A 17,468-nucleotide genomic window follows, 5' to 3' on the forward strand; every position below is an offset into this window, starting at 1 on the left:
TCTCGAAATCCTTCGCGCGGTCATTGTGTAACGCCTTCTACAGCCCGTACTTACTAGGACCGGAACGATGACACTTCTCGAAGAGTAACAGTATCAGCGTATTCCTTCGGATATGGCATTCAGCACGGACTACCAAATGCAGCTCGCTGGGTGTTTCGACAGTCTGGCAACGCAAATAAACCTGCTCACTTAGATCGACGCGACAGAAACACGATGCCGCCTTTACGGACGACCACGAGTTTCGCTTTTCGTTTTTTTTTCCTTTTGCATTTAAAGGCCAACTGCCACGAAATTTTGAACTGCGCAAAAAAAACGTGTAGTTCAAGATAGTGTAGATATAGAGGAGCCTCGGTGCGAAGTTTCACGTTTGAAATAGGACCGCGAAAAGCGTCACGAAAAGCACGCAAGAACAGCCGTTTTTTTTTTTTTAAATGCCGAAAGTGAAAAAAAAAAGAAAAAAAAGCGCCATTACCGATCGCGGGAAGTGACGCATGACTTCGCGGCTGCTCGGAATGACCTCCGCGATAAGGCGGCAACCGCGCCTGCACGGGGCGCGCTAAAAAATCTCGGATTCTGCGACTTACGTCATAGCGACAACCACCAGGTGCACGCGTCGTCTGCTTAGGTATTGTCTGGAGGCTGCTAACCAGAAGACCCTTACCAGCCACGCCATGGAGATTCTCGCCTAACATTCGCGCTTTCGCCGTGCTGAGCGCAAAAGACCTTTCTATGGCAATCTCACAGCGCCCCTCGGCCTCACGGCGCACTATGCGGAAAGAGTGCACGTGGAGCGCGCAGGCTTGCCCGGGCGCCGGCCACCTGTTTACAGCGTTGGCGCCGCGGGAGCACGAAACGAAGAGAACGAGGCTTTCTTGACGCTCCTCGCGACATAAGTACCCATGCCCACGAAAATCTACATTTATATACATTTGTATCTCTATGCAAGAAATGTGAGAGAATAACGCAGTCAGTGCGGAAATGACAGAGCGGCCACCCTTTCGCGGAGGGCTACGTAAACAGCCAAATAGACCGTTGGCTTCCTAAAAGAAAACTTATTTATCGCTCCTCTACTGTCACTGTGGTCTGATAAGAGGAGCGCATATACAGTGTGGGGTTCTACTGTTTTAGGAATGGCCAGGGTGGTCGACGGTTGGTTGCTCGATGAGTTGTTCGGTCATAGCACATGTGTTCTTAATTGTAGGTAAAAACAAGAAAGAAAAATATTTTGCCCACATTCCGTTCTCTTCCACGAAGAAAACATTGTACTATGATCGAATTTAGAGTACGTGTACTCCCAATATTGCGTTCGTGTGCCGCGATTCACCGAAACTAGGAAGTAGCTCGCAACACCATTTTCATTTGAGCGCATCAGTCACAAGTGAAGTAGGTTGTGGCTCCGCGGTGAAAATCTTTTTGAAAGTGATTTTAATCAGCCGTACTACATCAAAAGTTAGTAGGGTCTTTTTTATTATGTTCTTTCTTTTTTTTTTCTTTTTGGGATAAAGTTTACATTTTCACTCTCGGCCGTGACGCTAAACATAATTATGAAATGCATATCGCTTTACATTACCGCACAACAAGCACAGGGCGAAATGAATTGTTTTTATTCAGGTTTAAAAAACATTGTGCGAGAAGCTGAAGTGAAGGCTCTGCCTTTGAAATAATGTGCACTGGTAAAAAAACGCAGTGTTTAAACAAGGTGGACCATAAACGAAATCTACCTGACAGTTGCTCCTGCCGCTGTGGAGCATGTACTGGGTTTAGCATTCAATCTGTACATTGCCCAATCACGTTTAATATGCCTAATTTTGCAGGCCAATTTTGCTAACCACCGAGCATTCGTCAGTGTAGAAGGGTGTGTGGACTAAATAGATGAAGGAGGTTCCCAGCTCAGCTAGCCCGACAGCTGTGGCGCGCGGAAACACGAGACGGATGGGAACCGAAGAGAAGCGAAAAGCCGTCCACTCTAGACGACCAAGAATCTCTTGTTTGAATTAGGCGGCAACATGCATCACCTTGTCAAACTTGCTCGAGTTATTCCTGGTGCTCGTATACGGCACAGGAGGAAAGCGAAAGTGCGACGCCCGTCTTTTCGGCGTGCACACATTTCCCGTATTGGGGAGCCGTTGGTGGCACTCGCCTGCCGGAAAAAGGTCTGTTCACGTGCTGCGCTTTCAATAGCAAGTCAAACATTTCTATTCGCGGGCGTTTGGGCGAACTACAAACGGAACATTGCAAAGTTCCTAACAGCAGTGGAACAAGACGAGGACGATAATTCTGTGAAGCATTCTCGCTCGTCGTTATCCTCTACGCATTGCCGTAAGGGAAAGAAAGAAAAAATCAGCATCAACGGCATCCCTGTTCCCTTCACCGATTGTTGTACGGTACCATTAGGTTACCTCGTAATACCAGTCCAAAGAAGACACAAAGGCTCACAGGAAAGTGAAGCCTTGAAGCGGTCGAAAGCGAAGGGAAGCTGGACCCAAAGTTTCGACATGGGGACTTGTGTTCGCGTCAAGGCCCCGACGAAGCCCTTGTGAAAGCGTTGGCTCAAGCCTGGCGCATTCCCTGTTCGCCCGCTGTTGATCACTTGTAATACCAGCTGTTACAGTATGGTTATGCGGTCCAGAATAGTGAGCTATGAGGCACGCCGAAGTGGAGGAAAGCGGATTAACTCTGAATCCCTGGGGTTCGTCAACGCGCACCCAATGCACGGTACACGAGGTTTTTTTTTTTTTTTTTTTTTTTTTTTGCTTTCCGCACTGCGTTCCTTGCATCGGAATGCGGCCCCCCGCGGCCGGGATCGAACCCGCGACCTCGTGCTTAGCAGCCCAGGGCCATTGAGCAACCGCAGCGGGCTATGCAGCAGCACGCAAATAAGGCGTTTTGGGAAATCGAGAAGTGAGCGCAGACACATCTTGCCACAAACTTGCGAACGCATATCTCAGAATAGGTACTAATCTCGGAGTACCTGCTATGTAAACATGCCTGCGCAGCGGCTTCATTTCCGTAACTGCGACATGTGGCCTGGAATAATTAATTAGAATGTTTGCGATTTTATTATTATTATTATTATTATTATTATTATTATTATTATTATTATTATTATTATTATTATTATTATATTATTATTATATTATTATTATTATTATTATTATATTATTATTATTATTATTATTATTATTATTATTATTATTATTATTATTATTATTATTATTATTTTGTAACAAATAGATCGTCAGTGATCTCTCCACAGTCAAAGTGCCCGTCGGCGCGAATAATGTGCTATAAAACACAACCAAAAAAACATCCGTATCTACGCAACAAGTACATTTTTTGCTGAAACGGGGTAAAATCTGAACGTTAAGAGTACATGCAGGCACCTTGTACCGGCTGGTGCTCTATGACACTTTTATTTATCACCACAGTGTCGCCGATGCCGGCCGCTAGGTATGCGAAGAAAGTGAGACGACATTAAAGACGACAAGGACCCACTCCGCGCTTCATTGTTCGTTTGCCGAGCTGAATCTCGGGAATATTGACACTTCTAATCTAGATCGCAAGCATGCAGACCTCAGACACTCTTTCCGATCGGGGTTGTCACGCCTAATGTTTATCGCGTGCCTCCCATTTTGCTTCCACCACTCGCTAGGCTGTGTGTTACAGCCGCGGTTGCGGAGCTGCTATCAACTATATGGAAAACATCAGCGCAAGGTGCCCATAGGAACAGAGCGAGGGCATGTGCCTTGAAAGAGGGGAATAATTTGGGCCAGGCGATGTCTTGCCCCTGTACACAAAGATGAGGTAGTAGCGAAATAACCTGCCTATCTCAGACTCTATGTTAGACAAACAAAACGAAGAGAAGAGACATCATTTGCGCAGCAAATAACGATGCATACCTTCAGATTATTAATCATATTATTTACGTTATTCTCGTAGCCAAATGATGTCCTCTCGACAAGAACCCTAGATGCGCTGCTCACTGAGACACACGCACGCAATATATATATCACTCAACGGGAAGCACCGTTACAATACGATTCCGTTCAGACTGTAGCAAGTCACGGAAGCAAGAGCGCATCGTTCTAGAAGATTACTCGCACAAGCAGACGACAGCCGCTGCATTATTAAAAGTTGTTCCCGAACGGCTTCACTTTTCCAGTGCATCTGCGAACGTATACAGGAAAAGCGCTCGAAGGTGCACCATCATCTCGGTACCAGTTCCGACCGCTTCGTAATAGCTGTGCAGTTCATGCACATATTGTGCCAATGAGATCAGCTTCAAGCACAAGCAGACCCGAGAGCACAAGGAGGCCTCAAACCGAAAAGACTTCCCTGTGAGAGACTGGCCGGCGCTCCCGAGCACCCAGCCTTCCAAGAAGCCTAAACGCTTGATGCCTCCAACGGAGCGTACTTCCATTGATGATGTGCCAACAATAGACCGCCAAATTATTCCGATGCTGCGGTCCATAATGATGCCATGAGAGCAATGCTGTCCAGCATCGAAACTCCATCCACTCGAATGGGACTACAAGTGCTGAAGTCGCCGAGCCCAGTCCTAGCAACCCTCGAGTAAAGCCACGGCTGACAATCACCAGTCATTTCGTAAGGAGGTCAGAGAAGCATCGAATATCAAGTGGAACGCCAGAGGTCTAAGATCTCGCATCGCTGATTTTCGCTAGTTCGTACGTTAACCGATTTCCAGTCATCGTTATTTGCGAACCAAAATTATCACATCCAAACAGACTTTCCTGCTACGAGTCAATTACGTCCTCAAGTAACAACGAAAGTAGCAAGGTCGTCTTCTTTATTTGTAGTGAGCTTACTTGCGTCGCCCAGCTGGTGCAACCTCAAGACGACAATCAGTAAGTCTGCCTAACCGTTAAAAATAGAAAACTCACCTTTACACTCGTGGGTGCGTGCCTATCTCCACCAAGCCTGTTTGACATCAAAAGTCTAGAAAACATAATAAAAGCATATCCTGGTCCTTGGATTATTAGCGATGACTTTAATGCCCACCACACGATTTGGAGATGCTCAAGAGTCAACGGAGTGGGACGACAACTCGCTTCATTTGTCTCCGATCATGACCTCTTAGGACTAACGTTAAGAGAGAGGAAGAGAGCGGTGTGGATCACATAACAAACGGGGATAGCCGATATTCTAGTTGACATTAAGCGGAAGAAATGGAGCTGGGCAGCCCATGTAATGCGTAGGATGGATAACCGGTGGACCATTAGGGTTACAGAATGGATACCAAGAGAAGGGAAGCGCAGTCGAGGTCGGCAGAAAACCAGAAGGGGTGATGAAGTTAGGAAATTTGCAGGCGCAAGTTGGAATACGCTAGCGCAAGACAGGGGTAATTGGAGATCGCAGGGAGAGGCCTTCGTCCTGCAGTGGACATAAAATATAGACTGATGATGATGATGATGATGATGATGATGATGACGACGACCCCTTGCTGCTGGATGACACCAGTCCTATACGTTTCTACGGGGTACAGTTTACAACAGTTGCCTGGATTTGACCTTTGTATCACGACGCTTTGCCACGCGCGTTAAGCGGTTTTTGGACATCAAGACGCATGACAGCGATCTCATCTCCACTTACCTTGAGATCAACGGGATGTCTAACACTCATCCGCCTAACACACTACGAATAATTGGTTGGACTGTATTTAAAAACCTACAGGAGGACGGTTGTCAGAAAGGTTTCTCCTCTGGACTGCAAGAAGCTATTAAAGAAGCGGCGCAGAGCGCTATGTGCACACACTCATGTGCTCACCGAAATACTCACAATTTCGCCTGGAGTTGGAATGACTTCGCGCGACTCGTCGCCGCGCCGAACGACGTTACCGACACACGAAGTCCATTCACGATCTAAGGACAGCCCGGCGCACTTAAAAGATGATACAACGTCGCATAGATAAACTGGAGTCCGAGCAATGGATAAAGTACTGTGAGTCTCTTGGTCCCCACAAGCCACTATCTCAAATATGGAGAACTGTGAGAGGCCTACGTTTTTTTCCAGAACAACGCTTCCCATTCAAAGCCGTAGCACTCTTCCAACGCCGACATGACCTCGATGTAGCGGAAGATTTGTGTGCTATGATTGCAGGCCAGTCAACGGGCACAAGTTCAGATACTTTTGACCACGCTCCGGACGTACGGGATTCACGCGTGGACCTGCCATTCACCACTCAAGAGCTCGACGCGCATTTGCCTTGTGTAATCAGTCGTCATCACCTGACCCAGATGGTGTATCTTACCGTATATTGTGCCATCCCGGGGAACAGGCGCGAAGTGCACTGCTGCAATCTTCAATGAATCCTGGCAGGATGGAAGTGTTCCTCAAGAATGGAAGACCAGCCGCTTGGTACCACCCCTCATACCTGGCAAGTCTCCTCTAGAGATTACTTCATACCACCTAATCGCGCTGGCTAATTGCATTGATAAGGTGATGGAACGAATGATCCTCGCCAGACTTGAATGGTACCTGGAACGCTACGAAGTTTGCCCAGACGCCATGGCTGGTTTTCGACGTCACCGATGCTCCAATGACAACGTCATCGATCTGGTTACATACGTTCAACATCAAAAGGCATGTAAGGGATTATCTGTCGCCATGTTCCTCGATATAAAAGGAGCACATGAGAATGTTCTTCATGAGGCTATATTTGAGGCTCTGGAAATGGTTGGCTTCAGTGGCCGACTCTATCGTTTTACACGCCGTTATTTACATATGCGGTTGCGGCCTCTCTTTCTGAATACCGAAGAAGGCCCAACTTCTCAACACTACACACACCGTGGAGTTCCAGTGTTGTGTCTTGAGCCCCACACTATTCAACCTTGTGTTCAATGGTCTTCTAGAAAGCCTTACAAATACGGTGAAGTTGTCGATCTATGCCAATGACATCTACGTCTGGCCATCTGGCGTGACACGTCCTTAGGTACGCGCAAGGCTCCAAAAATCTGCGACGTTGATATCGACGTACCTTAGCGAACAAGGCCTCAATATTTCCACAGCAAAATGTAAATTGGTAGCGTTTAGCCGCAAACCAATGACTTTCTTCGCCATATCCATCGATGGACAAAATATATCTTACCATATGTCTGGACGCACACATTCTGGGGGTTAATGATCGACCATGACTTCTGTTGGAGTCCCCATGTGGCCTACCTAAAGGAAGCGCCTGACAGCCATATCTCATCTATTCAAGTTTCTTGGAGGAAAAACTTGGGACATTTCAGTACACGTGATGATGCAACAGTACAGGACGCTCTTTCTCGGGTATCCGAGGTACAGCTTGCCAGTGCTGACCAATACCTGCAGAACTAACAGCCGTACAATCGAAAGTGTTCAGGCCCAGTGGCTTAGGGTTTGTCTAGGGCTACCACGATGTACATCAACAGCTGAAACCATTGGTATTTAGCATGACTAGCCAGATACGATTCACATTGTTATGGAAGTGCTCAGAGCACACATCAGGCACCTTGCTCGCGCCCCTTTCCACTACCTCGCCTCACAGCCAGAAAACCGACCACGCGCATCTTTTTGTCAGACGATGCTGCCCTTGTCGTGTATACCTTCCATAAGATTACACAACTGCAGCGAGAGTTCTGTTTCGGAAGGATTTGCGGAAAGCAAATCCTTTGCTTTCCGCCTAAAAAGGAAAGATAGTGCTGCGTGTGACCACGACCGCTTTCGGAGCAGACAGTCCTGGAACGTCGGCCTATACAATCGTCACACCACAAGTCGGTCAAGGCCCTCTTAAAGTTGTTGCGTTAGAGTGGCCTATTAGAGAGAGCATAGTTCTCACGGACGTTCCCCACCTCCTCTTTTCTTTTGTGTCTTTGCTTCATCTCTCCGTTATTCTTTCCATCTTTCATTTCCTCTTAACCTTCCCCCAGTGCAGGGTAGCAAAATAGAATCGCTTCCGGTTAACCATCTTGCCTTTCCCACCCCGTCTCTCCCTCTTGGTAATAGCTTGCGTCGGTCAACATAATTATGAATGAAAAAAGAGATAGCTTTAGCTACTTCCAAACAATATTTTACGCCAATACGCGATGCAAAAAAAAAAAAAAAAAAACTGTTGCTCAGCGAAGTCTCAAAGTTGATACACGTTTACGTATCAAAATGGAGGGGGGGGGGGGCTATTCTAGTGCCCCTGAAAAGGCATATACGCAGGGATATTTGACGATTCCTCAGGAAACAGCACGTTGACAAAAAGAGAGAGAGAAGAGCAGCCCTCGTTTCATACTTAACAGCGTCTCAATAACGACGCCCTCAGAGAGTTAGCAGTATTATTTACCGTCTGCGAAATCTATATTACCATATTTTTTCATTTCTTTTTTCTTGTATAATGCAACGAATCGAGTTCGCTTCGTGAGCCGGTATCAAAAAAGTTGGCATGACTAGGAATAAGGCGGAGCAAGATAGCACATGCAATTTACACTTATCAGAAAACTATACAGGGTTCGTACACAATATTTGGCTGGAAATTCAAGGACATTTCAAGGATTTCAAGGATGCAAAAAGGCAGAATTCAAGGAGTGTTAGCGTAATTTTATTTCCTCACATGACTTAGGAAAGGAGCCCTATTTTCGTATTAATTTCTCTTTCAAGAGCTGTTATCTCCGCTTCTTTTTCTTTGGCTGTTCGACGGAAACTCCGTCGCCTTTCGCCTTTCTGGTGGCTCTTCAAGGCAGATTCCCCCATCGTTAAAATGTCGACCGTCTTCTGACATAATGCGCACATTGCTCGATAAGGATCGCTTGGTTCCGGTCTCACCCAGTGACGATAGTCCGTATGTTGCAGCCACGTAGGCTGAAACTTGCACTTCCCGCCTGGCATCTTGTCAAAGTAAACACACAACGCAAACGCGAACTTCAATGAAATGGCGCGCACGAGGCCGACAAACGGCCCGACTATAGTACCTAAAAGACACATACTAGTGTGCCGAGAGCGGGTGTCGCGGTGGCACCGAGTGTGATGTCTGCCGCCGCCGGCCGCTTGGTGCGCTGCACTTCGAGACTGTGCCGGACCATGCTGAGACATGGGTGGACTTCAGGCAAGACACGACGCGAGTCTCCCCCTTTGCCCGGCGATCTGCCTCTTATGTTCTTGTCCCAATCCGCAATACGTTCGGGGTCTGCGGACGCGCTGGGTAATGAGATGAGCCGTTTCTTTCCGCGTCTCTGGGAAATCGCGGTTTCGCGACCTGTTCAAAGTTTCTTTAGACAGACGAGTGCACACATAGATGCAAAAAACCCACTCACAATAAGACTGCAACGAAAGCGGCAGCAAGGCGAGAAATGAACTAAGCATTGCAATCGACGCGTAGCAATCAACGCATCGCAAACGAACGCGAGTCGAACACCGCAGGATTTAGCATGGTGCCGACAGGCATCGCCGTCTGGTGGCCCGCGGCGGCAGGCATCACTGCTCGCGCCACCGTCCCGCGTTGGAGACTCTCGGTGGACGGCACACTAGAGTATATTCTAGGCACTATACGCAAGCCGAGCGAGCAATATGTCTCGCATTGGATTGGATGGGATTTCCAATGCATATTAGTTGCCAGACGACGTAGGGGCTGCGAGATTTAAAACCGAAACTTCCTGATGTTGCCCTTTAGTCAACACAGCTTGTTTTCATGGGCATTCGTAAGCGAAAGGGCCTTAAATATCAGCATGACTTGCGGAGGTACATCGTTAATTTCCTCTAGCGGAACAAATCCCACGGGATTTTCAAGGATTACAAGGAGCCCACGGGTATTCAAGTAGTTTCAAGGGCCCTTGAACTTATACTGTCAATATCAAGGATATTCAAGGATTTCAAGGGGCTGTGCGAACCCTGACTATAGCTCCGCGTCTGCGAAAGAAACGAAAATGCACTCAAAATGCGCCCGCGTGATGGCAGATTGACGCCGCGTGGTCAGAGACCACGCTCAGCACAAGCTCGTTTGCACACTAGCACACAATGAACAGGAATAGCGCACTTACGTGGTAAAGGTACAGGTTCCGTTCATAGCTGGACATGCCGCCATCCTGGATGATTGGCCGTTCGTCGCACTGCGCAGAGTCACCTGCACAAGATAATAATAAAGAAAAGGAGCTTTCATCAGTGCGCAGGCGGCATAAAAGATAACAAGAGAAACATTCCAACCAGAATCGCCAACAAACGCACAAATTAGCAAAGCGAAACAAAAAACGAAACAAAGAAAAAAAAAAAAATTCAGCCCGCATCGTCAACAAACGCACAAACTCGTCTTCAATAAACCTTACCAAACATTAGCAACCATGAGAGAATGGGGCGGTCACAAGAAGGAAAAAGACAGAAAAAAGAACATGATTATCAAGATGACGAACGCTTTACCATATGTTATACATATATACTGGCTGCAAGCGCCCGTAGCTGCCACAAGATCGCGGCAAAAGCCTCGTGGATCTTAGACGGCGAAAGAACGCCGCGTATTTAAGTAAGAAACAAAGCAAAGTTTGCAGCTCGTTAATCCACACGGCCCCATACCAAGCCCAAGTTCGTTAAGTATTGATCCAGACGTGTTCGGTTGGCCACTACGAACGATGGGCGAACATTCGTCGCGCATACATCTTCGGGCACGCTCGCTGAGCAATTGCTCAACTATGATTTATTTACGTGCCAGGCTGCCGGGAGAACATTACCGCGGGTCTGCTCGCTCGACCGTGGCCGCCTGATGGTTCGCGTATAGCCTCAGCCGGTATTTAACGACACGAAAAGAAAACGAATAGGAAAACTCTCTCAAGTTTTGCAACTTACATGGCTGCCTCTAAAATTAGCGCACCTTACAGTGGCACGGCAACACGGGGAGCAAAAGTTGGCTATTGACGACCATCACGGGTGTTCGGCTGACGCTTGAGCGGTACCGTATAGCACGGCATGAATCGTCAGTCTTGCGCAAAGGTATGGAAAATTTTGCATGTAGACACGCAGTCAACTGCGGATATCCATATACTGCCGTTGCCTGCACTAGGCGACGCTCATCTTCTTAACGGTACTAAGCCCTTTTCGAATCTGTCATGCACCGCTAGGGTACCTGCAATACAGGCGATGGTAGTTCTTGAGTCAACCAGTATAAAAAGAGAGAAAACGTTCAGAAACTACTGGCGCCTCATGCAGTGTTTGTGTGAAACGTTACCCCTAAATGGTTTGAAAAAGGCTCGCTATGGGGGCAGTTGCTGTGCCAGGTTTCACAAGGCGCCATGACTATGCACTAGCAGCGTTACTGATGAATTATTGAAAGAATAAAAGAGTCACAGTGAGTGAGTGAGGGGGAAGAGATACTCCGAGGCGAGAAAGTGGGTCGTTTGGTAACGCAAGTTGGTACGCTTCTCCAGTTTCTTCCAGGAGATAAAAGACAGCGAACGAGATATGTACCAGACAGGAGCTATTTAATGCACTCAGGCGAACGAAATAAAAGAAAATTCAGGGTGCAACAAACAAATAAAGTGAGGGGGGGGGGGGCAGAAACAAGTACGTTCACGAGATCAAGCAGCCACGAGCGCAGAGTACCATGCGGGGCATTAAGATTAAGCGTTTCAAGGCCGCTCTTCCACAGGAATGCAAAAGAAAGAAAGAAAGAAAGAAAGAAAGAAAGAAAGAAAGAAAGAAAGAAAGAAAGGAAAGAAACGCATACGTCAGGGGCTGCGGGCACAGTGACCGCGCGCCGGCACGTACAAAATAAGACCCAGAAGTGCAGCACAAGAGAAAAGCGAAGCCCCAGGGCAGCGGTAATGGCGTCTCCGCTCGTTAAGCCCCATTAGCATGACGGGAGCAGGACAGCGGCGGTGCGTCTGCTAAACGACTCAACGCCGTCACGCCAGGGTCTGCACCCCACTAAGAAAACCCCGCGAGGGAGGCGCAACCCTGCGAAGAAGGAGAAAGTCCACGGGAATAATCCCTGGAACGAAGATGCTGCGCCTGTGCGGAGAACTATGCACGCGATCCGCGTATAAAGGCAAAGCCACCCGTCTCCTAAGGGCAGTAGGCAATATTGCCCGAGGGAAAAAAAAAAAAAAAAGAAGACGAAGTAGAACCAAAAATGGTGACGGACTGACTCCAAAGGGTCGAAGACTTTAGCGCAGCTAAGTGAATTTTAGAGAGCGCCACACGCCGGAGGCGCCGGTAGATTCGACGCCTTCCAGACTGGAAGACCACGACGCCTCGTTTCTCCACCTCCCATCTTCTCCCAACCATCAATTTAAAACGAGAGTGCGGGGGCCCACGCCTTGGCCCTAGCAGTTCGGTACCTCTAAACAGAAGAATTGTACTGTCATAAGAAGCGAAGTGCAGAGTTGGCAGCTGGCACTGTTGCTAGCAGGTAACGCTGCGAAAGCTACGCAAGTAGTGCGGTCTCACTCCGCACGTTTCGCGGTGCAACTGTTTCTGATCTGCGACGTTTTTTTACGGAATAACTCCGCTTGTTTGGTGATAAATGGGTTCACATCTCCGACGCCTTTCATGCAACTGATACGCATCATATGTTTCAACATAAAGGTATGACGCTTCATTTTACACCCAATTAAACGCCGCGTACCTATATTTTTCTTTCATACGTGACGCATTATTTTTTATTTTTTTGGTCGCGGGCGCGAACAGTCAGAGGTCTCTGTAGGCTTCGTAGCGTTGCCTGCTGTGTTTGAAACGGAGAAACTGAGTACAGTATATGAGAACAAGGTGAGAGTAGGGGCTCCTGCTCTCACCTTGTTGTCGTGTTGCTCATCGTCTTGAATTTACATCTCCCGCATTCCCCGTGTTTTCTCTGAGTATATAGTACATAGACCGTTGGAAGAGACGCATCTTGGGCGCGATGCATTACGAAGGTCGCAGGTCTGAATGTGTGGCACGTCGGAAACCATTTCCCAGATCATGCGCACATCCGACCAGCATTCGAGCTGCTGCATTTTCATTTGATATCAGAAGACCCACGCATTTCGTCCTACGTGTTATGCACTACGTGCTTATGCATAGTGTCTTCAACTGCGTGGATTGGAGAGAGAAAGCATGCGTGCGCTGACTGAGGTCTGAACCGGCTAGCTTTTCCCATTCGCGTGGTTTCTCGCCGTTCAATGCAATGATTGTCAATCTCTGACATCATTTACAACCACGCGGAGAAGCGAAAACAGACAGCGCTGGCAAACGAGTATTGGCGCTCTTTTTGCACAGTGCAGGAACGAAGATGGATTGAATTAGCAAAGCTTTCAGCGCGAAAAGCGACAAGGCACCCCCAGAGGTACAATCAAGACGTTTCACACAGCGCAGATTCATAATTAGGTTCGAAACCTGCGAACATTTCCCACGCGACGTTCTCGGGGAACACAAATGACCCGAACGCAAATGCGCAAAAGAGCGCAACCAACATGGCACACGCTATGCAATGTCCGCAAACTTCACTGTTAGACATCCCGCGCGCTAGGTACGTCTACTACATGAAGCAGGCAATGTTGGTGCCACAAAGAAACACAGACTTTCGAACTATGCATGCTCCAGTAAGCTCAGCGAATTGATGCTTTACTAGAAAACCAGGGAGGTAGGCGTATGCTCTTGTGATAAAATAACTGTACATGAAAAAAAAAATGAAAAAAAAGAGAAAAAAAAAACACACACAAGGACCATTTCAGGTCGTAACAGAGCTCCCTGGCCCCTGGCCACCCCCGCAGCCTTTGGTTGCCGCCAGTTCTAGCACCAAACCTCATAATTAATATGCGCCCCTTGAAAAGTGGCCACCAATATGCTAGTGCATTAAGTGCTGTCGACTCTGCCGGTTCCTCGCTCCCGTGTTTCAGAATTTCACAACTCAGGCCCAGAAAGAGCCATTCTTGATCGAAGAATGGTCTCAATGAATAGTTATGTATCGGAAGGTGCCCACTTGCACTCAAGCTCGAACTTCATTCTTTTTGTTTTGATCTTGAAAGAGACAAAGACGATGGGCGATACCAGTAGCTAAGCGCAGTGCAAACAATATTGAGGAGAATAATGTAATAAAAATAAATAAAGTGCGAACACAGTTCAAGTTTTAATTCACCGCGGCAAAAAACGAAAGAATAAAGAAACAACCGTATAATTAGCGATAGGCAGACGGCCCGCTGGAATGAAACGACAGAACGCAAGCGACGCTCTCACACAATGAGACCGCGGTATCGCGAGACGAGAAAAACGTTTCAGGCGCCTTCAAGGAACTGGCCAGCCGCTCATTAAAAGCTTTCGTGCGCGTCGCAAGCTCGTTGGTTTCAATCAGCTCGCGATAATTTTCCCAAACACCAGCGGGATAAAGAAATTCTCTGTAGCTTTTCATTTCTTTTCTCTTTTTTGCTTTCTTTGAATACAAAAAAGCTTCGCTCGAGATAGGAGCGTGAATAGCAACTTTTATATGGCGTACCAGTGCAAACCTACACCATACAATTTAAAACTTCCAAGCCTGCGCTTGAAACGAAGCATAGTCAGACTAGCTTTTGTTATAAAAAAGAAAGAAAAAAAAAAGGGGGGGGGGGGAAGAAGAGTCTTTGTTGGCAATGCTTTAGATGGTGTTTTCTATAAGTGAATCGAGCGGGGCCTTCAAAACTCCATTGCCCTTGGTACGCTCATTTCTGCACGTGTCACAACCTTGAATATCGTAACGGCTTCGTCGCAGACACTTGGGGTGTATGGTACGTACCGACCTTACAGGGCAAAATTAGAGCAATAGCAGACGACGCAATTAGCTTCGCATTTTTTGCGCCGCATGTAGACGCGTGCGATTACAAGGCAGCAACCGGTGCAGCAGTGTTTCGTTTTACATTCATGCGCGGAGGTGGTAAGCAGTGGGAATGGCTTGGAGATGCCGCCACACAAATGGGCCCGTCTCAAAGGCCCACCGAGGCACAGCAGCTACCGTGGCGAAACAAAGGGCACTGGCATCGCCCTGCACGCAACGCCGCAGCCCGAGACGCATTGGCAGCTGCGGAGGCAATGCGGTTGCGAGAGCAGTGTTGCCGCTTTCCTGCTGGTCGATTTGGGCAATCGGCAATTTCTTGAGAAACACCGCTGCGCACAATAACGGGCGAGAACGCCAGTGCTAAATGGAAGGCACTATGCGCCAAGAAAGAAAGAGCGGCGACTGCAAGGTTTTCGCTACGTGTCCGATTAGTCGCTTTCGGGTGAGGCCGACTGAAAGGTTATACGCCTTGTCGGTTGCGCGGTCCGATTTTGTGTCTCTACAAGAGGAACCGCGCTTTGAAATTGCGTCCGCAGCCGCCAGTGTGGGTATAGACTTAGATAGCGTTGTCGTCTCGATGGCTCCGAATAATGGAGGAGCGGACATCGGAGCTCTTCGGGAAGAAATCCCGCCGAGCGGTCAGAATGAATATGCAGCGGGCGCGCTCATTCGAAGTTGGCTTAGCCGCAGGCCAGATGCGCTCGCAGGCAGAGCTTAATTACGAGAGCGCAATAGGACGCCTATCTTCACTGCGGCGGCGCCAGCGATGCCGGTGCTGGTACTGGACATACTTTTTTTTTTTTTTTAGCATCCGCTCGCCGGCAAGTTCTTTTGTCGGCTAGTCGGCAAACACGGCAGGGAGAGGACGAGTGGGAGCGAGCTGTCAGAAACGACGGCCACTCCCACAGTCGGCCGCAAATTCATCAGCTGGACAGGACTGACTAGGAAGCGCACATTGGAAGAGAACTATACGGAAACTATACACGGGCCCTGTGTCATACGACAGACATTTTCCTGCAATGGCGAGCCAATCCACTTTCACTTATCAAGGCTGAGTCAACGTATGGCAGCCCTGTCGTCACTGTTATTAAACGCTCGCTCGAAGAGTCAGTGCTCGTGCAGTATAGCAGCGCGAGCCAGCGTTCAATCCGCGAACGGAAAACTTTAATGCGACCTCACCGCCTTTGCGTGCGATAGATTACTCGCCTTCTGTGAATGATAAAAATAAATAAATAAATAAATAAATAAATAAATAAATAAATAAATAAATAAATAAATAAATAAATAAATAAATAAATAAATAAATAAATAAATGAAAATGCAGTTCCAAAAAGAAAAAAAAAAGGAAACAGTAACAAGAGGATACGAGGCGAGCCGGCGAGCCGTGGTCAGTTCTTGCAAGCCTGTTCCCCCCTCCCATTGGATCCTTCGTGGAGCCAAATATCCTCGTGGCGCTCTCGGCAGACCGAACGCATCGCGAGTAGCCCGGCCTCTTCTGTTCGGCGCGGGGCCGGAGTAAAGATGAGCTCTTTTCAGACGGAGTGCCGCACTTACGTGGCCGAAACGGGGAGAGAACACCGCGCCCTACGAGCGTGAAAAATGAATTCCGTTCCTTTTCAGGGGAGACGGCCCTGGACGGCGATAAAAATATGGCGTCGGAGCGCAATGGCTCGGCGGCCGCTTTATGACCGCCATCAGCGAGATCGTAACCTTCGAGGCGACGCCATCGTGGCCAACGGACCACGGGAGCCTCGCTCGCGACTCTCTTCCTCGCTGCGTGTGCGCGCAGTGGCTGCTGGCAGGCCAGACAGGGGAGAACGCGATTCCTGATCGGCCACCCCTCCTCCGTCGACGCAACCTTATCCGACCGACGACTGAAAGCGCGGCGAAGATAGCTGCGGCACAGTGCACGGTCGGCTGCTTGCTGCCTGCGATTCCGTTACGGTGTGTGGAGACGCTCGGGAGAAGCCCATCCGTGTTACGAATGGCTCTGCACGGTCGACGACGCGTCTCTAGACGGAATAATGTGTCTTCAGCGGCTTCTCTTGGAGGACAAGGATGGTTTGTTTTGTTTTGTTTGTTTTTTTCGTGCAAGATGGGCGATGTGAATGGCGAACGGAGTAGAGCGAGTTTTGCACAATGCCGGCTTCGCCCGCCCCACGGGGCTTTCTCAACACGAAACCACGGTCTGCTGCTGAGGGGCGGAACGCGCTCGGGCAGAAAAGAGCTAGAGGCAATGAGAGTTCAAGATTTTGGTGCGAGCAAGGTGATGAGAATAAGCCGTCCAATTTTCAATTCGGAATAAATTCCGGTCTTTTTACTTCAAGTGAAACGAGAATTGAAATTTCGCAACAAATAGCACGCGCACTGGACTGGACTGGACAAACTTTATTTGGGTCCTGTAGGACGCGCTTAGGGCGTAGTGGGCGTCTCCCACGTAGGGACCGACAGGGAATGCCTGGCGGCCGCTTCGTGGGCCTGCTGGACGACACATTGCTGGTCGGCGCACGCTCCTCCTGGACAAGCACGACACACGCGCACGTCTAGATGCCCAGCACCGCGAGGATAAGCATTGCCGGCGAGAAAGTTATCTGGCACAGCGCAGCTAAACACGGCCACAAGAAGAGACGACAAACACGACCGGTCGCTGCGCTCTCACGAACTTTTAGTCGCTTTCGTTTGCTCCAAGCGGTCACACAATGAGCACAACTGCGGCACTCTTCGTCTGGCCTCGTCG

The 17,468-nt window shown here is 48.5% G+C and overlaps 1 protein-coding gene across 3 annotated transcripts in view; it reads right to left on the reverse strand.

Moving 5' to 3' along the window:
• Nucleotides 1-17,468, reverse strand: part of LOC119436165 (solute carrier family 12 member 4) — a 394,931-nt gene that overhangs the window by 142,203 nt on the left and 235,260 nt on the right. For all 3 annotated transcript variants that reach the window (XM_037702933.2, XM_037702932.2, XM_037702931.2), the window contains one exon: nucleotides 10,002-10,084. In XM_037702933.2, the coding sequence (XP_037558861.1) occupies nucleotides 10,002-10,084 (83 nt within the window). The remainder of the gene's footprint in view (nucleotides 1-10,001; nucleotides 10,085-17,468) is intronic.

This window comes from Dermacentor silvarum, chromosome 1, assembly GCF_013339745.2.
Source record: "Dermacentor silvarum isolate Dsil-2018 chromosome 1, BIME_Dsil_1.4, whole genome shotgun sequence".
Lineage (NCBI taxonomy): Eukaryota > Metazoa > Arthropoda > Arachnida > Ixodida > Ixodidae > Dermacentor > Dermacentor silvarum.